This window comes from Sinocyclocheilus rhinocerous, unplaced genomic scaffold (genome assembly GCF_001515625.1).
Source record: "Sinocyclocheilus rhinocerous isolate Xijiao unplaced genomic scaffold, SAMN03320098_v1.1 scaffold1211, whole genome shotgun sequence".
Lineage (NCBI taxonomy): Eukaryota > Metazoa > Chordata > Actinopteri > Cypriniformes > Cyprinidae > Sinocyclocheilus > Sinocyclocheilus rhinocerous.
In genome coordinates this window covers 634,604-659,124 of record NW_015670979.1, presented here as the reverse complement: position 1 = coordinate 659,124, position 24,521 = coordinate 634,604, and the positions used below count along the sequence as shown (strand labels likewise).

The 24,521-nt window shown below is 37.3% G+C and overlaps 1 protein-coding gene across 1 annotated transcript in view; it reads right to left on the bottom strand.

Moving 5' to 3' along the window:
- Nucleotides 1-24,521, bottom strand: part of LOC107734466 (stAR-related lipid transfer protein 13) — a 45,021-nt gene that overhangs the window by 16,090 nt on the left and 4,410 nt on the right. Inside the window, exons 2-4 of the mRNA XM_016546440.1 lie at nt 5,986-6,057; nt 4,744-4,825; nt 2,727-2,790 (exon numbers count right to left, since the gene is read on the bottom strand). Of these exons, the coding sequence (XP_016401926.1) occupies nt 2,727-2,790; nt 4,744-4,825; nt 5,986-6,057 (218 nt within the window). The remainder of the gene's footprint in view (nt 1-2,726; nt 2,791-4,743; nt 4,826-5,985; nt 6,058-24,521) is intronic.

Here is a 24,521-nt window from a genome sequence, read left to right as displayed (position 1 = left end):
CAAATATCATCCAAACAAGAGGCCTCGAACATAATAGGTATCAAATCACCGTCTGGTTGTGTTCAAGACAGCAACACCCAAAGACCCCTTTCACATGCCTGAGACGTCAGTAGAAGCAGAAGCGTCAGAAATGACCTACTGAATGAGATTCACAGCTTACAATCATAATTAGGCTGAAATACGACCCCTGAGTAAACAGTAAGAGAGTCTCAACTGAAGATTAAACTGACGCTTCTATGCTGAAAGCCAACATCAATTTCAAATGACTACTTTTTTATATAATCTGCTTGTTATAAGCAGTTCATAGGCCAAATAATCCATTTTAAAAACGACCTACTGAATGAGATTCACAGCTTACAATCATAATTAGGCTGAAATACGACCCCTGAGTAAACAGTAAGAGAGTCTCAACTGAAGATTAAACTGACGCTTCTATGCTGAAAGCCAACATCAATTTCAAATGACTGACTTTTTATATAATCTGCTTTGTTATAAGCAGTTCATAGGCCAAATAATCCATTTTAAAAACCCAGACAGACAAAATTACCCTAAAGACAGATTTTTATTTCACAGGTACTATAAACCAGAGACATTACAGTAATAGTAAAAACATTATAATTGTATAGATTCTTCAATAGATCGGATATTTAATTTAATTTAGCATTTAAATAGGTGAATCTCGTGAAGAAATGTGTTTTCATAATTTGAAAATGTATTTTATATAAAGACACCATTAGAATTTGTGCATTGTGACATCATTTTCATGACAATGAAGGACATTCTCTCCAAAATTCTCATTAATGTGGAAAAAAATTAAACGTTGTCAAAATACAATGTAATACGGTAATGACACCTTTTTCTGTTTAAAATCTTAAACTCTTAAAATTTTTTACAAATCTTAAAAAAAATCATAACTTAAAATCATCATATATACAGTACATTACCTATATCTATATCTATCTATCTATCTATCTATATATATATATATATATATATCAGGGGAGTTTCCTCCAAGGAGCAGTGCCTCCTCAAATTATTGGATGAGAAAAAAATTCTTAGTACAAAAATAAAACAATGCCAATATTACAAAATATAACGAATTTTTTTATAAATCACTCATTTTTCTAAAGAAACACTGTCCAACAGCGACACCAGCAGGTAAAGTTACAGCGGGAGTCCGCATCTCTCTGGCCTCCGCTAAAGCCTGCGGTGAGTTTGGTGGGGGGGTAATAGAGAATGAATGGGGGAATGTCACGTAAGAGATATGATTGGATATGACTGGTTATGATTAGCTGTGATTGGTTCATGCGATAAATCCCACCTCTTGTGTTTGTGCGTGTTCGCGAATCAGTCTGAATGAACAATATAATGGCGTTAATGGGAAGACTAATTAAAAAAAGTACGTAAACAACTCACACATTTAGATATAACCAATTTGTTACGTCAAAATAAGACTTAAAATGGCATGAAAACATGATCTGTGGGAGCATGGGTGTAGAACACGCAGGGGATGCAGGGAGGGGACGTGTGTCCCCCACACTTTTAATAAAACGTAAATTCTTTCCCCACACTTTTTTCAGGCAAGTGTGTTCACATAGAGGTTTTCAGGGGCCAGTGTGAATAAATCTAGATTTAAATGCAAAGAGCATGACCTGACATTTTATTCATATCTAAAATGAAGCAATGTGAACATTACAGAGCGCTAAACACTCTCATGTTTCATTCATACTCGAAGCCTGAGGGCGCTCTAACGCAGAAAGTCCAAAACGGCTTCATAGAATTAATAACTTAAGACGTGCCAGGAAAGCCCTACTATGGAGAAAGGCATCCGGCTATCGCTGTAACTAAACTGAATAAAAAGCAGAAATGTTTTGACTGATGAAACGTTAAGACAATAAACACACGATTGCGACAATATATGGTTTATATGTGTTTTTCCAAGTCATCTCCAGGTAATAAATAAAGCATATAAATAATGCAGTGCTAATTGACATATAATTTATTACGGTAGCCTTTAGAAACTATAAAATATATTTTCTGCTTTATTCTGTGATAAAAATGGCAAAAAAATGTGTCTGTAGTATAGAAATCAATCATGAAATTGTCATTAGGAAAATATAGGAAAAATAATATAGAATACAAATGATTGTTTATTGTCCAGCAGCAATTAAAAGTAAGAGAGAAGAAAAATAAATAAATAAATAAATAAAATAAAAAATAATAAAACCTGTCAATTAGCCAAAAAATAAAAAATAAATCAAAATGACATTTCTGTCCCCCTAACTTCTGAAATCCCCTGTGTGGGAGTTTTTAGTGAGTAATCAGCTTGGTGAAATTTAAAGTAAATCTCCGTGTCTGTCACCAATATTTACTGAGCTTTGATGACTGATGATCCCAAAAATTCTATTAAACTATTAAAAAGAATAGCTGATCATTAGTTCACAAATACAATATATTGTTTATATTGTTACTGCCTTGAGTTATTATTTTGGAATAAATGTAAAATGCTTAAAAACACTAACTTGATGAGATTCATACATGGCTTTAATAAATAGAATACTGATTGCATTGTTAATGTAAAAACATTTTCTTTTTTTCTTTTTCTGATGCAAGTAACCACTGATATATATATTGACAGTTTTCATAAGATTCTCCCAAATCCCTTTTAAGATTGAAATGTTCTGAAGGGAAGAAAATAAAAAAGAACTAATTAAACAGCCACTTACTTTCTTCTTGGGGAGGCTCACGTCCAGTTTCATGGAGGCACACTTGTTCAGAGTGTTGAGTCGACTGGAAGAGAGAAGACACGGTCACTGATGCATCCGTCACTCTCATCTCCACCACAAAGAAACCATACAGCCACAGAGAGAGAGAGACAATCCACTGTAGATCCTACACTCGTCTAACCTCTGTTTGCCTCTCTACGTGCAGGTATAGATTTCAAGAAACTCTCACTATCTGTGTCCTGATTGGCTGACGGAAAGTGTGACGGGACGGCTTGGCAGTCATAGGTTCTAATCTCTTTCAAGACATGGCCATGAATGAATGAGACTCTGACGGGACTGCAGAAGGAAAAACACAGAGATAAAGAGAGCGAGAGAGTGGGCAATCCACCTTCTCGTCCACCTCCCCTTTGATCTAACCCTACAGTGCCCTTTAACGTTCTCATCTGACTGATCTTCACCCCTGAAGAGGTTTTTTCCACCCCTTTTTACACACACACATCTTCTTTACTCTACAAGAGACTGCAGACCCCTCGCTTTATATCCATTCCAGACACAAACAAGCTATTATTTCACCAATAAAACCAGACCTGTTGTTTTTGACGCGTTAAAATGTTCCGTCATGACATCAGCATGGTTAATCAGCTGTCTGGCGACACAATTTTTCAATCAAGATTCCCTAATTAAACATCCAGGGCCCAGATGGCCACATAAATATGCATAAATATCATGTCTGTGGTGTGATAATGAAACACCATTATCATGCCAGAAGACACCGTCCTTAAGAGCAGTGTGTGTATTCTCTGACAGTAAAGCTGTCAGATCTCACTAACGCTGTCATTAGAGGCATTAGACAGGGAGACAACCTGCTGGAAACCCTCAACACCTCAAACCCCGGGCCTTGTTTCACACAAACACACACAACCATCTGTTAGTAGCCTACACTGGCAGCTCCAAACCCCCCATGCTCCCTCAGGCTTTTGAGAGGGACATCAGAGCGGACTCCACGGGGGCTGCATTAGGGATCAAAGCGACGGGAAGGGGACAGACTTTATGGAGGACATGGGTCAGACAGCTTCAGAGGTGGGGTCGCCACTGGGCCAGCGCCACTGAGTTTTCTCGTACTTGTGCATGCAGGATGGGTCGCAATAATAGGGTTTGGTCTGGTTGTGTAGTGTACTGGTCTTAAAAAGAACTGCTGAAGTTTCTGAAACACATCTGCTCATTAAAAAAAAAAAAGAGAGAAAAAAAAGCTTATTTATTTATTTATTTTTTAAAACTTTTTTAAAAAGTTTTTAATGATTTTATAAATATAGATTTTTATACATTCACATAAATCATAATTAATAAAATAATTGTATAACATAAAAATAAAATAAAATAAAACAAAATAAAATAAACATTTGCTCATAAAATGATTTTTGGAGAAAAGGGTGTACAGTTTTTATGGATTTTATGAATATAGAGAAATACTGCCTAACAAAAAATAATAGTAGTATTAATGATAGAAAATAAATACATTGAATAAACTGAAATAAATAAATTAATAATATTAATGGCAGAAATAAAATAATGTAATGAACATATTCAAACAGCCTCTCTCTCTCATTTGCTCACGTTCTGTTGTGTAGTCAAAAATAAATAAATAAATAAATACATTTTTCTCTCCAAAATGACAAAATGCATGTGCCATTGTCAAAGAAGTGTTACTTTAGAGGCAGAGAGAGCTATTGCATCAATGTGATGCACAATAGGACCAGCGAAATTAAATACAAAAGTAAATAGGAAAAAAATTTCATGTTGTCCTTAAAGTTTTCATATTCTTCAGCATTGTGCAATATAAATGGACAAAACAACATGGCCATTAGAGTACAAGTGATTGACAGTAAGGCCTTTGATTTTCACAGCTGTCATTTTAAGTAAAGACGGTGTATCAAGTTCCATCCTGTAGACTGCAAGACTCTATCTAAAGAATCTCAAGATATCGAGATAATCTTAATCTAGATATTTGGAATCTTACCGGCAAAGAGGCTCCACAAGGTCTTTGTCGAGAAAGTCATGGTCCCTCTTGACGTCAGATATTTCAATGGGAAACTGGGAATCTGCGGGCAGAGACAGAAAGCAGATCACTTCTCTGTCCTGTTCAAAAGGTGTAATGTAACCAAAATATTCAGAGTGAGTGATCACGAAAGTTCACTCATGGATCAAGTGCATGTTATTTAATGTTATTTTCATACAAAGACATATAAAACAAATCAAAATCATGAATTAAAATGAAAAGTGATTAATAAACAAAGAACTGGATAAAACTCTTTAAGTTCATCTGTCCAGACATCTGCAGAGGTTCTGCAGAGATCCACAGCAGCTGTGGCGTAATTCTTATAAATCGAACGTAATCTCTGGCAGACGCTCCTTCACTGATTACATTATACACAGCAGACTGGCTCTGAAACGGAACCAGAGGTTATCGCCTAACTCCCTCGATCTGACTCAAACAAATGCAAATAATTAAGATAGATAAAGATGTGCACTAAGGTGTTTTCCCATTGGAATCTGGGAGTTCTTTATTTATGTCATAATGGCATAATGGCTTCACAAGGCCAACCAGAGCTTCTTCCATTTATGATTTTCTCATGAGAGCCAAGCTCTGAATTTACATGGAATTAAATATAGAATTGTTGACATTTTATCGCTCATTGATGTAAAGTATCATAAGGAGGAGTCAGGGGAACAGAGAGAGAGAAGCAGAGAGAATAGTATCCTCTCGACCCCTATGCTGGCCTGGGCGGAAGACTGAGGCAAAGGCCTGTATTTTCCCGGCAGTGATAATGAAGACTTTTTCCCATGACCTCTTCCTTCCCTTTGGATAGAAACTCTAGCCTGCAAATAGCTCGCCGCGGCCCTAAAATGACCAGAAAAGATACAGAGAGGGAGGAAAAAAATGTGCTGACAAATGGAGCACACAGCTGTGTAAATGCATTTTTTATTGCATATGTCTGAAACGGAAAATCAAAAAGAATTCAGTTTGTGATCACTGCTTGGCTTCTGTCTGTTCAGCTGAGGTGGGATGGGATAGGTGTGATCTCAAACTCAAAGCAACAGTCAACTGTTCTCTCTCTCGTCCCACCGCATTCCTGATTTTTTACCGTCACTTAACCTCACAGCTGCAACCACACTGCAGACATTTGTTGAGGCCACCGAATCAACGAGCGATTCTTTGACATCTGTGTGTATGTTTATAGATATGAATCCCATTTCTTACCCTCATAAAGTTGGGCATACTGTGGGAATCCCGCCGCCCTCAGCCAGTCACATGCCTCCTTTGCCTCGATTTCTGAAAACAAACAATGACATGATTCTTCAACAGTTTATTAATCAATTTCGACCTGATCACACACATGTTCATGTTCATATTTATTCATAAATATTAGCTATTGGCCTCAATAAAGCAAAAACAGCAAATACATAAATACTGATTATTATTATTATTAATAAGAATTACATGTATTGCAATGTAATTAATGCACATATGCAATATAATGTATTAAATGACATTAAAGTTGAGATAAGTGAAGAAAATGAAGAACGGGATTCCTTAAGAGTGTGGGTTTTTTGGTCTCTTTTTCTGTTTTGTCTAGATCCATTTACACCACATTTCATTGAGAAAGATCCACAAGAGATGAAATAAGAAAGTAAAAACAAAGCTCTCAAAATAAGCCATCATAAAAGCGGACGGGTCAGGAAATGACCTCACCACAATCCGATATACCCTTTTCGTACAGGATTCTCCACATACTTGTGCTGAATTACACATTTGCTGAACAAAAACCACTCACAGTCTGCAGAAATCTCTCTCTGAACACAACACTGAACATATAACGCTTGATACATACAGCACTCTCAAACTAATGTGAAGAAAAAGTCTAACTGTGGCTCTTACACACTTACTGGTCGTTCTCATCACTACATCATGCAGAAGAAACATGTGTGTCCCTCAGATCTGAGCATCTCTTTTTTCCTCCAAGGTCTTTAAAAGTCCAAAATCTGGTTCAGTCAGCATATGGTCCAGTTGTGTCCACAGCAGCCTCAGATAGCTGCCTGCTCCTCCTCTGCACTGTCCCATTCCTCTGTCCTCACTCGCTCGCTCTAGTCTAGAACATCCTCCCTCTGGCTGATGCGCTCATCCTCTCAGTCTCTAGGCCTGCCTTCATTCTGTTCCTCAGTCTCTCTCTTTGTACCTTTTTGAGCAAGCCCCTTAACACCCTAAAATCCACCCAGAATATTTTAGTGACTGCATTGCAACCCTTTAAAAAACACATCGTACACCTTAGCAATCATATAGAAACAACCTGGCAACCACCCACAACATTCTAGCATCATAGAGGCAATGAGCAAACCCCACTCACATTTCTTCAAAAAAATATTTATAGATATAGTGGAGAGAGACAGGGAATTATTGGAAGAGAGAGGAATGAAAGAACACAACAACTCACATGGAGCCACGACTCCAACTTCTATGAAATATTTTAAGTGGTCAATAAGAGGCTCTGAGGCCCGTTTCAGAAAGGAGGTTAAGTGAAAACTCTGAGTATGTTAACCCTGAAATGAGGGAAACTCTGGGGTTTCCGTTTCTTCCTCTCAGTCTCTAGGCCTGCCTTCATTCTGTTCCTCAGTCTCTCTCTTTGTACCTTTTTGAGCAAGCCCCTTAACACCCTAAAATCCACCCAGAATATTTTAGTGACTGCATTGCAACCCTTTAAAAAACACATCGTACACCTTAGCAATCATATAGAAACAACCTGGCAACCACCCACAACATTCTAGCATCATAGAGGCAATGAGCAAACCCCACTCACATTTCTTCAAAAAAATATTTATAGATATAGTGGAGAGAGACAGGGAATTATTGGAAGAGAGAGGAATGAAAGAACACAACAACTCACATGGAGCCACGACTCCATGTGAGTTGTATCATGGTAACTGACTCTGAGAACCTGAGAAAGCAGGGTAAGTCAAGCCCGTTTCTGAAAGAGAGGGAACTTATACTCAGAGTCAGTTACCATGATAACTTACTCTGTGAACCTAACCTGGTCGGCAGCAGGTTTTCTTTGGTAAACCCAGAGTTTCTTTCGGTCTCCTTCCCCTTTTTAAAGTGTAAGCGATATTCAAACACTTCATTCATTCATTCAAGCTGCAAAAATGCTTTTCTTAGATTATATTATTTAGTATTATATATATTTCTGAGTATTTTGGAAGCTAAATTAAGTGCATTTTACTTAAAACTTTTTCCCCATTGGCAGTACACTTAAAATACACTTAAAAGTCTAAATACCTTGGGTCATTTTTCTTATGTAGAAAATGCATCTTGATTTAAGAATCTTTAGATATTTTGACTGGAAACAAGACAAAAATACTAAGTAAGAAAAGCATTTTTTGCAGTGCAGGTACATTAATTCATTGCACCTATTTTCATCATGCAGACACTCTGACAGTGACCAAAAAAAGTCATTTTTTACAGGTTCCTGTAGATAAAGAGGCTGCATTAATTCGTAGGGAGTTACATTTACATGGGGAGAGGTTTATTTTGATTTTTCTTTTTGCCATATCCACATGCATATTTATTTGAGCGGTACCATTTTTAAATGGTAGTTTTCTATAGAACATCGCAGATGCAGAGCACATTAGTAAGGCCTCGCTCTCACGCTCTTTATGATAATTTTTGTGTAGTTTCCTGAGCACAAACCTATCGAAAATGAAGCTGATTACTGTATGAAATGGAAGGATGCCAGATGGAAGGGTAGTTCGAGATATATGCCATAACCACCACCACAGCTGTTCAATTTATTTAGTCATCTTTATTTCCTACAAATACAAAAACAACAGTTATTCTTTTTCTTGTTGGATTTTAATATTAATTGTGGCAATGCCCTCTTCATCTGCTCATTATTTTGCGAGCCTTCTTGCTGTTGGCTGAGTAGAAGTCAAATGTAAATTTCATTACTGTAATTAAGAAATGCAACAGTTTGGATTAGAGAACATTTAATTATGTGAAAAGAGCATTAGACTGGAAAAAGCAGCTGCACATTTAAATAGACACTGAATGATATTTATTTAATATGTCAAATGTTTGTACAGTCATGTAGCCTACACTCATGAACCTTTTATGCTTAAATCTTTACCGGATTGAATTATGTTTTTATACTTCATGTTTAGCTGCTTTTTGTCTTTTTTCTTTTGCCTGTGGGATACCATGAAAATTAATATTAGTTCAATAACTTACCGTTCTGCCAGTTGTTACCTTTGATATTATAACAGTGATTAAGAATTAAAGTTACGTATTGACTCGGAAGTATGTGGACGTCTTTTTGTTGGGTGCTGTTGCCATGGTGAATCATAATTTCGGAGCTCCATTGATCATGGCTTTTCATTGTCGTGGTGCACGCGCTAAACTCAGAATCAACCTACTCAGAGTTGACTGAACTCAATTCAGCTGAACCCAAAAACTTTCCCATCTCATTTCAGGTTTCAACTCAGAGTTGGTTGAACCTCCTTATTGAAATGGGCCCCTGGAAAGCCTATAATTCTCTCTCTATGTGTTCCTTCATTCAGCTGAGATGATGAAAGATGTTGTCTATGTGTGTTATTGAGTAGAGCTGGCAGATAATGCCAACATTTACTGACAGAAGCTATTCCGCTAGCTTCCATTTCACACATGATTTATTGAAAGAAAACAAAAGCTAGGCACAAAATCTCTTTTGAAACGTGTGTGGATGTGTCATCAAATACATTTGTAGAAGAACAATATGTTGATGCCTAAATCCCTTTCTGGTGTTTTTTATTCTTTTTGTTTCCGATCTGACATAGTCATCCCACAGTTTGGCCCATTCCTGGAATGGGACAGGAATTCCTCACACTTTGGTCTACAGCACAATCCCCAGTGATTAGCTCTCCCCTGAGGGGTATGAATTACTGATGTACAATAATGCCACTGACAAACATCCAGTCCAAGTCTGAGAGACAGGAAACAAGATTATTTTTCTTACCCTATTGGCAGATAATTTGTAAAATAAGAAAAATACACTCAAAAGACTAAATACCTTATGCAGAAAATGCATCTTGATTTAAGAATCTTTAGATATTTTGACTGGAAACAAGACAAAAATACTAAGTAAGAAAAGCATTTTTTGCAGTGCAGGTACATTAATTCATTGCACCTATTTTCATCATGCAGACACTCTGACAGTGACCAAAAAAAGTCATTTTTTACAGGTTCCTGTAGATAAAGAGGCTGCATTAATTCGTAGGGAGTTACATTTACATGGGGAGAGGTTTATTTTGATTTTTCTTTTTGCCATATCCACATGCATATTTATTTGAGCGGTACCATTTTTAAATGGTAGTTTTCTATATAACATCAGGGATGCAGAACACATTAGTAAGGCCGCTGTATGCAGAGCGGTGAGGAAAGTGTGTCTCGCTCTCACGCTCTTTCTTATAATATTTGTGTAGTTTTCCGAGCACAAACCCATCGAAAATTAAGCTGATTACTGTATGGAATGGAAGGATGCCAGATGGAAGGGTAGTTCGAGATATATGCCATAACCACCACCACAGCTGTTCAATTTATTTAGTCATCTTTATTTCCTACAAATACAAAAACAACAGTTATTCTTTTTCTTGTTGGATTTTAATATTAATTGTGGCAATGCCCTCTTCATCTGCTCATTATTTTGCGAGCCTTCTTGCTGTTGGCTGAGTAGAAGTCAAATGTAAATTTCATTACTGTAATTAAGAAATGCAACAGTTTGGATTAGAGAACATTTAATTATGTGAAAAGAGCATTAGACTGGAAAAAGCAGCTGCACATTTAAATAGACACTGAATGATATTTATTTAATATGTCAAATGTTTGTACAGTCATGTAGCCTACACTCATGAACCTTTTATGCTTAAAGCTTTACCTGATTGAATTATGTTTTTATACTTCATGTTTAGCTGCTTTTTGTCTTTTTTCTTTTGCCTGTGGGATACCATGAAAATTAATATTAGTTCAATAACTTACCGTTCTGCCAGTTGTTACCTTTGATATTATAACAGTGATTAAGAATTAAAGTTACGTATTGACTCGGAAGTATGTGGACGTCTTTTTGTTGGGTGCTGTTGCCATGGTGAATCATAATTTCGGAGCTCCATTGATCATGGCTTTTCATTGTCGTGGTGCACGCGCTAAACTCAGAATCAACCTACTCAGAGTTGACTGAACTCAATTCAGCTGAACCCAAAAACTTTCCCATCTCATTTCAGGTTTCAACTCAGAGTTGGTTGAACCTCCTTATTGAAATGGGCCCCTGGAAAGCCTATAATTCTCTCTCTATGTGTTCCTTCATTCAGCTGAGATGATGAAAGATGTTGTCTATGTGTGTTATTGAGTAGAGCTGGCAGATAATGCCAACATTTACTGACAGAAGCTATTCCGCTAGCTTCCATTTCACACATGATTTATTGAAAGAAAACAAAAGCTAGGCACAAAATCTCTTTTGAAACGTGTGTGGATGTGTCATCAAATACATTTGTAGAAGAACAATATGTTGATGCCTAAATCCCTTTCTGGTGTTTTTTATTCTTTTTGTTTCCGATCTGACATAGTCATCCCACAGTTTGGCCCATTCCTGGAATGGGACAGGAATTCCTCACACTTTGGTCTACAGCACAATCCCCAGTGATTAGCTCTCCCCTGAGGGGTATGAATTACTGATGTACAATAATGCCACTGACAAACATCCAGTCCAAGTCTGAGAGACACAAATTCCCTTCACAGCACACTCATGTGTCATATAAATGTAATTTCCTCTGCTCCCCTAAAGTATGCACTAAAGGGACACATTATGGAAAATAAGACTGTTCTTGCTCTTTGAACAGTAAATACTATGTGCTAAATATCACAACACATTTGAAAAACAGCTCATTCAGAAATCAGTATAGTTATGACGTCACAACCTTGAGCAAATTAACATATAAATCCCCACGTAAAGTAACACAACAACTACTATTCAGCAACTTACAATATAGGTGTAGAAAAATTGCATCTTTACAATTTAAAGCATAATGAAAGTTACACATACTATCCCTTGTATGTTACCTTACCACCAAAAAACAGGGTGTTCAATACTAGTTCAGCATGTTTAGCGATCAGAGTCACACTCACACATGGAAGCAATTAGAGAAAGACACGCTGAGGCCTTTTTACAGTGCAAACACTGCTATCAAGAAACAGCACTCAGTGAGGGCAGCCAAGCATGCTGTCACAGGCAGGAAAAGCCCCCCATGTCACCACTGTGGATGTTTGTTCTGTTTTAATGGTTTGTTTGTTTATTTCATTGACAGAGTTAAATAAAGCTTTCGGCTTTCGGATCGCACAAGGAGTCGATTATCAAACAACAGGTCCATGCAAGCGACGGAGGAATTTAAAGTGTAATGGTGTGTAATTATGGGCATTAGTGTGCATAAAACATGACATTACATGAGTTTTTATGTGCATTTTTGATGGTCTTAAACATCTACTGAAAAAAAAGTGAATCGTGATGATCCCATATTGCATAGATTAATGTAGATTATATCAAGTCAACATGAAGTCAAAATGACCTTTTTAATACATGTCTCTTGTAATATTTAGAACAATTAATCATTGAACAAACACTATAGAAAAAAATTAATCAAAATATAATATCTTGTGTCTCCAAAAATGACTTTTCTTTTCAGCTGACATCACCAAAGAAATTAATGCTTTTATTCTGTAAGAATAATCAAAAGTGACAGTAAAGACTTTTACACTGTTACAAAAAAAAGCAGCACAACTGTTTTCAACACTGATAAGAAATGTTTCCCATCATTCAGGCACATGGTTTTTCCTACCACTGCTATGCTGATGACAGCTATGCAGCTCTACCTCTCATTTCAACCAGATGATCTAACAGTCCTTGCTCTGATCTCAGACTGCCTGAATGACATCTCGGCATGGATGAAAGAGCATCACCTGCAGCTCAACCTGGCAAAGACAGAACTTCTCATCTTCCCAGCCACCCCATCAGTACAGCACCAGTTTACAATCCAACTGGGCAGGGCTCATCAACGATAATCCCATCGAGTTCGGTCAGGAATCTTGGGGTGATCCTTGATGATCAGCTGACCTTTAAAGCATGATCATGCATGATCATGCAGGTTTGCACTACACAACATCAGGAAGATCAGACCCTTCCTAACAGAGCATGCTACATAGATTCTCATCCAGGCTCTTGTCATTTCTAGGCTGGACTATTGCAACACTCTTCTGGCTGGACTTCCAACATGTGCAATCAGACCTCTGCAAATGACTCAGAAAGCAGCAGCACGTCTTGTTTTCAATGAGCCCAAGAGAGCCCATGTCACACCGCTTCTCATGTCTCTGCACTGGCTTCCAATCAAGGCTCGTATCAAGTTCAAGATTCTCCTTGTTTTCAAGTACGTCTTGTTTTCAAATTCTCCTCCCCCTTCACATCTGCACCAAGTGGTAACCATGGCAGAAAATACAAACACATAAATGTGAGTATTAAAGGGGTCATATGATGCGATTTCAATTTTTCCTTTCTCTTTGGAGTGTTACCAGCTCTTGGTGCATAAAGAAGATCTGTAAAGTTGCAAAGACTAAAGTCTCAAGTCCAAAGAGATATTCTTTATAAAAGTTAAGAGTCAGCCACACCTACCTAAAACGCCCCCACATACCTACGTCACTATCTGGGAAGATTTGCATAACGCCGCCCAAATGTTCGCGCAAAGTATTGTTTTACAATACTGTGTTTTTTGAACCTTAAACCGCATAAACACATTTCATTACAAATGTGGGTTATGTTTTGACAGTGCCTTTAATTTCTATGTATACCGTGTACTTTTCAGCACAGTTTTAATTACATTTATTTACGCCTCTTGATTTTAATGGCTTATTGCTTTTCATTTTTAAATGAATGCCTCTTATATTGGTTAATAGAGAATAGAGAATGACTTTAATTTCAAGTTTTCCGTTCTCTTTGGAGTGTTACAAGCTGTTCGTGAATAGATAAGATCCTTAAAGTTGCAAAGACTAAAGTCTCAAACCCAAAGAGATATTCTTTATAAAAGTTAAGACTGGTCCACGCCCTCCTAAAACGCCTGACTGTTTCCTGAACCTGGGAGAGTAGCCTACAATGCCGTCTGTGAACAAAGGCTGTTTCTATAAAGTGGGGCAATTCCAACTTTGGTTTATTTACGTCTTTTGATTTTAATGGCTTATTGCTTTTAATTTTTAAATGAATGCCTCTTATATTGGTTAATAGAGAATAGAGAATGACTTTAATGTAGGACAGTTGCAGAATTATATCAAAGCACAAGAAAATGAAAGAAAATTAAACAAACGGTAATACTATACAACAAATAAAAAGCAGTTAATAACTGTGAATATTTAATTGTTAATAACTGGTAATATATATTTAAAAAATATGGACAAATGTGGTATTTTGTGGAGGTTGAAACTATTACAATATAAATAATTATCTCTAATGTTCAAGAATCCCAACGTGCAAGCTAAATCCAGCGGTGCAGAGTCATCATTAATTGACAACGCTTTGAAGTGACGCTAAAGGGAGCGAGGATATATAATTTCACTTGATTCAACTCCTACGTCTTAGTGTCTTTTCCTTGTGCCCTTCCCTCGCATCCTGAAGGGGTGGAGCTAAGACGTGAGGAAAGGAAGTGAGGATGCACAAATAAAGAAGCACCCTTTTTCTGTTCTCTTATTATCCTCCTGTCCTAGCTTTTTACTATTTTGAACGATGACTGAAACCTTGTATAACGGGCATTTCTCGTGTTTATTGCCATCTTATGATAAATTGCTTGTTGTATTCCTCAACTGTAAGTCGCTCTGTATAAAAGCATCTGCCAAATGAATAAATGTAAATGTAAATGTTCTCGAGCAGCAAATTAGCATATTAGAATGATTTCTCAAGGATCATTTGACACTGAAGACTGAAATAATGGCTGATAAAAATCCAGCTTTGCCATCACAGGAATAAATTACACTTTAAAATATATTAACCTAGAAAACAGTTATTTTAAATTGTAATAATATTTCACAACATACTACTGTTTTTACTCTATTTTTGATCAAATAAATACAGCCTAAGTGAACATAAGAGACTTCTTTCAAAAACTTCTGCATGTTAGTGTATGTCCAATTGTAGAGGTAAAAATCCACATTTTATTTTGATTTTAAACATTACATTAAAAACATGACACTTTTTTTATAAATACTTACTATTGGTTAGCCTCAACTTCTTGCTCACTTTCAATGTTACCAAAAAACAAACAAAAAAAACCTGTTCCCAGATCAGTAGTAACAACAACTTCTAATGAAGCGGTCAAATGAAGCCCAACCACTGGGCTTGTTTTGCAGAACATTAAAGAGACTCTGGGACCTTCTAAAGCTCAGAGGGGATTCTGGGTAGGCCTGAGTCCAAGGCATGGGAATAAAGAACTGCTGTGAAGTCATGAGTTTAATTAACACATTCCACTAATATCTAATGTCCCCCACCAACAACCAAAGGACCGAACCAACACAAAAGGTCCCCAAAACAATAAACTTCAACACAACCTGAAGCAAAGCAGCATGCAGAACATGAGTCAGCCAAAGTCAGACACTCAACACAAACAACCTAAGAGAGGTGCTGATAAAAAATGTCACACAAACAAACACACAGCCATCGCCTCTGCATAGTGTTACGCTACTATGGCATCTAATCCCAGCAGTAAGGACACGCAGCCCCTCGTGACCCAGGCATTCCTGATCACCTCGACGTGACAACAGGCAGTGCGCCATGAGAGAGAGCAGCAGGCACGGATGCCACGCAGAGCCAGGATGCCACGGGGCGCGGGGCACAATCAAAGGCATTCTTGTTTTGATTGAGCAGGCAAGACCTCTGATTATATAAGAACACAGGTCCTGTGTCCTTAGAAGTCACCTCAGCCCACAAATGACTCTCTCAGGTTTTTATTCTGTTATTCTTCTGTTTTTTTCTTCTTCCTCTACTTGCTCCTTTAGTTCTGGATTAATTACTGCTTTAAAGTCAAAGTCAAAAAGGGAGACTCGGAGGAAACAATGAGAACATTTCCTGTGCATTTTCTTTTTAGAGTAACTGAGAAACAATGTTGCAAAACACTATGTTGTTTTCTTGTACTGAAAGTGAAAAGGTGGAAACTGGAAGCAGAAGGTTTTGTTAAGCACGGTGACCGATGTGACATTTGTAACAATACTATAATTCTGTAGTTGATATCAGTTTCACAATTTAATAAAACTAGCATTCTACTGATCATAATCCCATATTTAAAAAGTTATTAAAGAACCCCTATTTGAAAGGTTTATAATTTGGTTTTGGGAGTCCCTAACAACAGGTTTACATACATGCAAGGTCAAAAAACACTTTCATTTTCTTATAAAATGCATTTAATTTTACCTTATTTCTCAATGACTCTCAAACAATTTGTACGAAGATTCATCTTTCCAAACCCCTACTTTGCGTGAGGCTACTCTGCTCTGATTGGTCAGATGACCCAGTTTGTTGTGATTGGACTACTGCGTACAGCGCATGTTGGAAACAGAACGCCCATCACCATTACTGGATTATGTCTTATCAATAATACATCCTATTATAATAATGATAGTGCTCCACTGTGTTCTTAAAATAAAGAAGCAGAGGGGAAAAAGTAGTTTTACACTTATGTTAGTGAACCGGGCCCACATCTTTAAAGGTGCCGTATGCAACTTATTTTGACTTTATTAAAGCATAAAAATACCATAATATTTCTGCAGATATTTAGTAAACATGCTTAGTTCACATACTTGTTTCTCTTAAAAACAATACTACAGCCATTTATTCCATTTTGAAATGTGTGTTCCGTGTCAGAATGTCTGTCTTTGTTGTGGTCCGTGTGATTCCCACTGCCAATAGTATTTTCGACACCCCAGGTTGCCAGTTTGCAGAATACACAGCACATTGCAGCCATGGAAGCCAGCAAACAAACTGGATCAGAGATCACAGTTTGTACCTGACCCAAGTTTGACCTAAAAAGTAGCCATCAAAAAACACAATGACCAGAGGCATATAAACATGAGGATAAATCATCTCATCAACTTACAGTGTAAAGGCCTGTTCACACCAAGAGCGATAACAATAACTATAAATTCAACGATAACTATATTTGCGTCCACACCAGCGAACGATAACTGTCTGTTTATTCTAAGCGCATGCTCATCTACTGCTTTAAATTCTTGAGCTCATTACAGCAGGATTGATTCTGATTGGGTGTCAATGTTTTTATCATTCATCAGCTGGAAAAAAATTGTTCTGAAAGTGATTCCAACGATATCGTTTCTCTGTCTTTCAAAAACTTCTGCATGTTAGTGTATGTCCAATTGTAGAGGTAAAAATCCACATTTTATTTTGATTTTAAACATTACATTAAAAACATGACACTTTTTTTATAAATACTTACTATTGGTTAGCCTCAACTTCTTGCTCACTTTCAATGTTACCAAAAAACAAACAAAAAAAACCTGTTCCCAGATCAGTAGTAACAACAACTTCTAATGAAGCGGTCAAATGAAGCCCAACCACTGGGCTTGTTTTGCAGAACATTAAAGAGACTCTGGGACCTTCTAAAGCTCAGAGGGGATTCTGGGTAGGCCTGAGTCCAAGGCATGGGAATAAAGAACTGCTGTGAAGTCATGAGTTTAATTAACACATTCCACTAATATCTAATGTCCCCCACCAACAACCAAAGGACCGAACCAACACAAAAGGTCCCCAAAACAATAAACTTCAACACAACCTGAAGCAAAGCAGCATGCAGAACATGAGTCAGCCAAAGTCAGACACTCAACACAAACAACCTAAGAGAGGTGCTGATAAAAAATGTCACACAAACAAACACACAGCCATCGCCTCTGCATAGTGTTACGCTACTATGGCATCTAATCCCAGCAGTAAGGACACGCAGCCCCTCGTGACCCAGGCATTCCTGATCACCTCGACGTGACAACAGGCAGTGCGCCATGAGAGAGAGCAGCAGGCACGGATGCCACGCAGAGCCAGGATGCCACGGGGCGCGGGGCACAATCAAAGGCATTCTTGTTTTGATTGAGCAGGCAAGACCTCTGATTATATAAGAACACAGGTCCTGTGTCCTTAGAAGTCACCTCAGCCCACAAATGACTCTCTCAGGTTTTTATTCTGTTATTCTTCTGTTTTTTTCTTCTTCCTCTACTTGCTCCTTTAGTTCTGGATTAATTACTGCTTTAAAGTCAAAGTCAAAAAGGGAGACTCGGAGGAAACAATGAGAACATTTCCTGTGCATTTTCTTTTTAGAGTAACTGAGAAACAATGTTGCAAAACACTATGTTGTTTTCTTGTACTGAAAGTGAAAAGGTGGAAACTGGAAGCAGAAGGTTTTGTTAAGCACGGTGACCGATGTGACATTTGTAACAATACTATAATTCTGTAGTTGATATCAGTTTCACAATTTAATAAAACTAGCATTCTACTGATCATAATCCCATATTTAAAAAGTTATTAAAGAACCCCTATTTGAAAGGTTTATAATTTGGTTTTGGGAGTCCCTAACAACAGGTTTACATACATGCAAGGTCAAAAAACACTTTCATTTTCTTATAAAATGCATTTAATTTTACCTTATTTCTCAATGACTCTCAAACAATTTGTACGAAGATTCATCTTTCCAAACCCCTACTTTGCGTGAGGCTACTCTGCTCTGATTGGTCAGATGACCCAGTTTGTTGTGATTGGACTACTGCGTACAGCGCATGTTGGAAACAGAACGCCCATCACCATTACTGGATTATGTCTTATCAATAATACATCCTATTATAATAATGATAGTGCTCCACTGTGTTCTTAAAATAAAGAAGCAGAGGGGAAAAAGTAGTTTTACACTTATGTTAGTGAACCGGGCCCACATCTTTAAAGGTGCCGTATGCAACTTATTTTGACTTTATTAAAGCATAAAAATACCATAATATTTCTGCAGATATTTAGTAAACATGCTTAGTTCACATACTTGTTTCTCTTAAAAACAATACTACAGCCATTTATTCCATTTTGAAATGTGTGTTCCGTGTCAGAATGTCTGTCTTTGTTGTGGTCCGTGTGATTCCCACTGCCAATAGTATTTTCGACACCCCAGGTTGCCAGTTTGCAGAATACACAGCACATTGCAGCCATGGAAGCCAGCAAACAAACTGGATCAGAGATCACAGTTTGTACCTGACCCAAGTTTGACCTAAAAAGTAGCCATCAAAAAACACAATGACCAGAGGCATATAAACATGAGGATAAATCATCTCATCAACTTACAGTGTAAAGGCCTGTTCACACCAAGAGCGATAACAATAACTATAAATTCAACGATAACTATATTTGCGTCCACACCAGCGAACGATAACTGTCTGTTTATTCTAAGCGCATGCTCATCTACTGCTTTAAATTCTTGAGCTCATTACAGCAGGATTGATTCTGATTGGGTGTCAATGTTTTTATCATTCATCAGCTGGAAAAAAATTGTTCTGAAAGTGATTCCAACGATATCGTTTCTCTGTGCCTTTATCGTTATAGCTGTGGTGTGGACTCTGCTATTGTTTAATATTGAGAACGATTTTTAGAACTGTATCTTAATCGTTATTTTTATAGTAAGCGTCCTTGGTGTGAACAGGCCTTTAGGCTCACCGCCTTTAATGTCAATTGCACTCATTCCTGTTGCGTGTCCTCAATCTAGCAACCCGCCTGAGCTTCGTGTCTGAGGAGGAGGCAGCAGGAGAAACAACTCTCTCCAATATTTTGAATTTGAACTGCTTGCTGTCAATATTACATACAGCACCTTTAAAGAGTATTTAAAGTGGTAGACAACAAAACTGCAGCACACACTTATAATATGCAGAGTGGTAATGTGCCTGTGAACAGACCTTTAAAGTATTTCTCAATTACTTTTTCCAAATAATCATTCAAGTAAACAAATCAATAAAAGAAATAACATGATGGTGAAATGTTGCAAGCAGGATTCAAACCCATTGCTCTGACCAATGTATTTTCTATGTTAAGGCAAGACACCACAGATGAATAAGTAAAAAAAAAAAACACTACCCTTCCCCAGCTGAATAATCACGGTACATTAAGCCAAACGTTTTGTACTTCTCTAAGTTTTCTGAAATGTTGTTTAAATATGCAAATGAAGCATTATCGAATTAAATCTGCATTAATTGCCATAACTTTAAGAAAGGAAATCTGAATCATTGATATATTATATGATTATATGATTTTGGTCTCTTTTTATCACTCAATAAATCAGAAAATACTGTCAACAGCCAGGGGAAATATATATATATATAAGGAATAAAATATGAACAAACGCCTCTGTCAAAACCTTTGAAATATGAATAGCAATAACACTGGAAAGAAGTGCTACTGAAGTGGAGATTTCTAGCTTGGAAAACAGCCTTTAAAGACATGTGGTGTAACTGAAATCATATATGCCTATTCTGGATGTTTTTTCCACTGGTCTGAAGGATGACATGATATGCTTGTAGTGTCTTGCCTTAACCTAAATGCTCTAACACACATATTAAGACCATACAGAGTATGTATAAGTGTGCAATCTCAATCTTTGTGATACTGTTCAGCTTTGTTATGGTAACATGAATATGAGTATTACGGCACATTCAAAGCTGTATCAATCATAAATATTTGACAGAAATCCCATTAGGCCATGTGTTAGCAGAGCAGTCATGCTGTGCTCTTAAGAGCTCTGAGATACCCATACTTCTACAGCACAGACATCAGTCCAGACTGCCTATGGAAAAACACTTACATAACAAACATTTCATGGATTCATAGTACAAATGTTCAATCATAATCCACACCAGACAGAGTTAAACCAACAGCTCTAGTGCCATTTAATTTACAGTCAACATGAATTACAACACATTTTCCAGGTCCTTCCACTCCCCTCTCCCACTAACACACTGGGACCTGCACCAGTCACTTTGTGCAGCATTGGTCTGCTCACTACGTCATTCAGCATTGAACTGACCTCACTCAACTACCCCTTCTGAAAGTTTAAATAAAGAACTCTCTGAGCGTTTTGTCACTTTAATCAGTCTGAATAAGCTCTTTGCACTACAATCATTATATCTGCACTGTTTGTTTACTTCACTGGTTTGCACTCTATCTGCCATGTGCCTTGTGCTGCTTTATTTATTTTTTTACATGACCTTATTTGTATATTTGTATAGTTGTATTTTATATTTAATCTGTATCTATCTGTATTTATGTTCTACTGTTAGTGTTATCTGTATGCACCAAGGGTCTGAGAGTAACACAATTTAAATTCTCTGTATGTATGTGCTGTACATGTGGAAGAATTGACAATAAATCAGACTTGACTTGACTTGATTTTACTTCCATAATGTGATGTATTCCTCAATTATGCATTCATGGTATTAAAACATTCACGATATTGAAAAAAAATTAATAAAACTAAAGCTACTGCTCTATGGAAACTATCAATTATGTCAATGAGCAGCTAGTTGTGTTTGCATATCTACAGTATGCTTCAGTGTCTATGAGTGTGTGTTTTAAACAGTGTGAACTCGACCCTCAGACCACCAAGGCAGTAAAACTATGATCCTTTTTGAGCTTTGTAATGCACACTCTCCCACAAACATTCAGTCTCTGTCTACTCTTCATCTCGGCTAGTTCTACCACAACACACACACGCACACACACACACACACACACCTATCCCATGGGTTTACTCCAGACAGTTCCTGTATTGCTCATCAGAGCATGCAGATTTAATACAAACACACACACACACACATATACTTATGGACCAGTGCCATTTTCCCACACATGCTAAAGTGATTTGACATCACTGGGATCATAAGGAAGTTTCTTGTTTAACTAAACATGACTCTGAAATTCCTTCAGTATGGGCCATGTCCTCCATTCTCAAACTCAGTCATAAGAAAGAAAAATTACAAAGGAAGTCCTTAAACATCTCACTTTTTTCTCCTAGGCAGCAATGAGTTCAGATGGTGAACAAATGGATACTTATGCTTAAGTATCAGATTTTGCTCTTGGGATAAAACCCAAGTGATTTTAGGAGAAACATCAGACAAAAAGTCAATGCATAAAGCATAAAACATAACTGATATATAAGAGTATGATTTCCTCCAAAAAGAAACGAACAGTAAAACAGAGAGTTTAAAAAAACAACTAGGCAAAACAAAACAAATCTTTAACTTAGTTTAGTATGACTGAAGAAAAAATATATTTATTTTAAACATTAATTTTAAGCTTTTTAAAATGACCAAATGACATGCTTCATATCAAAAGTTAAAAAATGAGCCATTTTGGCTTCAAAATAATTTGAAGATACAGATTCTGGTACCTCTAGGCATCGGTAGATGGCTGTGGTTATGGGTAAGATCTTAAAACCATAGTGGAGTTTCCCATCAAACATTCAGCGTGATTTATCCGTCTTTTAGAAGAGCCTGCTCCAGAGCCGCTCCTCTTTGCCACTGACTTCAGCTGTATGTTTCTCTTTCTCTACACTTCAGCTCCTGACTGTAACGCTTACTGTATGTGCCAGTCCCTCTTCCGCCCTCCCCTCCAGTCCTCTACACAGCTGGAGTATGTACAGTCTTCAGCCCCCTGTCCCCTTCCTCACCCGTGAGCATGTGAGAAAATGAACATGTGCTGCTACCTTCAGGGCACCATCTATCATATGCACACACACCCGCAGCTGGAGATGCAACCTGTCGGACTGCCTGTTCCCAGACATTGACAAAATTTTGTCGAGTGCTAGAACAAATCTCCCTCTCTCTCTCTCTCTCTCTCTCTCCCTCTATAATACTAAAATCCAAATGTAATACATTTCTGAGACTATCCAATAATATAACATGGCCCAACATGTGCCAATCCAATCATAGACAGAAGCATAAGTGCACTGTGAACATTGTTTCATGTTGTCAATAAAGCAGGGGTTTTCACTTTATTTGGACGAAAAATTCTATATAAACAATTTTTTTTTATTGATAATATTTTAATCATTCATTTTGACTTTAGTACTGTACAAATTACAATTTAAATTTAGGTCAATTATTTAAAGTCAGCATGAAATAAAATTTACCTAATTTAAGATCTGTTGCTACCTGTTTCATCACAACTTTATTTAAAAAACATGTTCTCTTTACAATACCACACTTATATATTTATAATATGTCTCATGATTGTTTTAAATGAACATTAAAATATATACAGTGGGGCAAAAAAGTATTTAGTCAGCCACCAATTGTGCAAGTTCTCCCACTTAAAAAGATGAGAGAGGCCTGTAATTTTCATCATAGGTATACCTCAACTATGAGAGACAAAATGAGAAAAAAAAATCCAGAAAATCACATTGTAGGATTTTTAAAGAATTAATCCTACAATGTGATTTTCTGGATTTTTTTTTCTCATTTTGTCTCTCATAGTTGAGGTATACCTATGATGAAAATTACAGGCCTCTCTCATCTTTTTAAGTGGGAGAACTTGCACAATTGGTGGCTGACTAAATACTTTTTTTCCCCACTGTAGCTGCCTTTATATTTTAGGGATTCTTTCACAAGTGTATGATCATATTTGAGGATCCTTGGCATCAAAAAGTTTGAGAACACCCGCTTTAAAGAACTGTTTTATAGTCTGTTATTGTCTTTCTTCGTCCACCACTGCTGATCCTAGCCTTAATAAACAATCTTCTTTGCTTCACTTTCTTGCGCAGTCGAGCAGTGAAACGATAGGAGGAGAAATAACACTGGAGAAGAATGGTTCACAAAAGAATAACAACGTAGGAGAAAGAGAGACTGCTGTGTGTGTGTGTGTATGTGTGTGTGTGTGTGTGTGTGAGAGAGAGAGAGAGATACCAGAGGGTCAAGTGTGGGCTAAGTGGCTCTGGGCACACTCCCCAGAGTCCTCACACATTCCCTTCTGGGAACACGACGAGGCTGCACGTGTGAGGCTGTGTGTGTGTGTGTGTGTGTGTGTGTGTGTGAGATGGGAAGAAAGACAGCAGTGGCAGACAGAGGAATGCAGGAATCATATGGCATGAGAAAATCAGCAGTCAGAACCGAAAGAATAACAATCTATTAAACAGCAGGCTACTTTTTATTGGACAACTGCTAAAATTTTAGTTGACAGATTTTATGCATTTGTGAAAAAACTGTGAGCGATGCAAAATGTGCCATGTTACTATGGAGATGCTATGGTGTATTTGTTATAGGTGTTATGTGGTTGCTAGGGTGTTCTGTTTCGTTATTAGGCAATTACAAAGAAATTCTGGGAGTTGCTAACTGACCCAAGTCAAATGTTTAAAGGAACATTTTTGAAAATAGGCTCATTTGTTGTCAACAGTTGAGTTTTACCGTTTTCGAATCCATTCAGCCGATCTCCGGGTCTGGCGGTAGCACTTTTAGTTGTAGCTTAGCATAGATCATTGAATCTGATTAGACCGTTAGCATCTCACTCAAAAATGACCAAAGAGTTTTTATATTTTTCCGATAAAACTAGGAACTATAACTAGGAACATATTCCAATATGGCTAGGAACTATACTCTCATTCCGGCGTAATAATCAAGGAACTTTGCTGCCGTACCATGGGTGCAGCAGGCGCAATGATATTACGCAG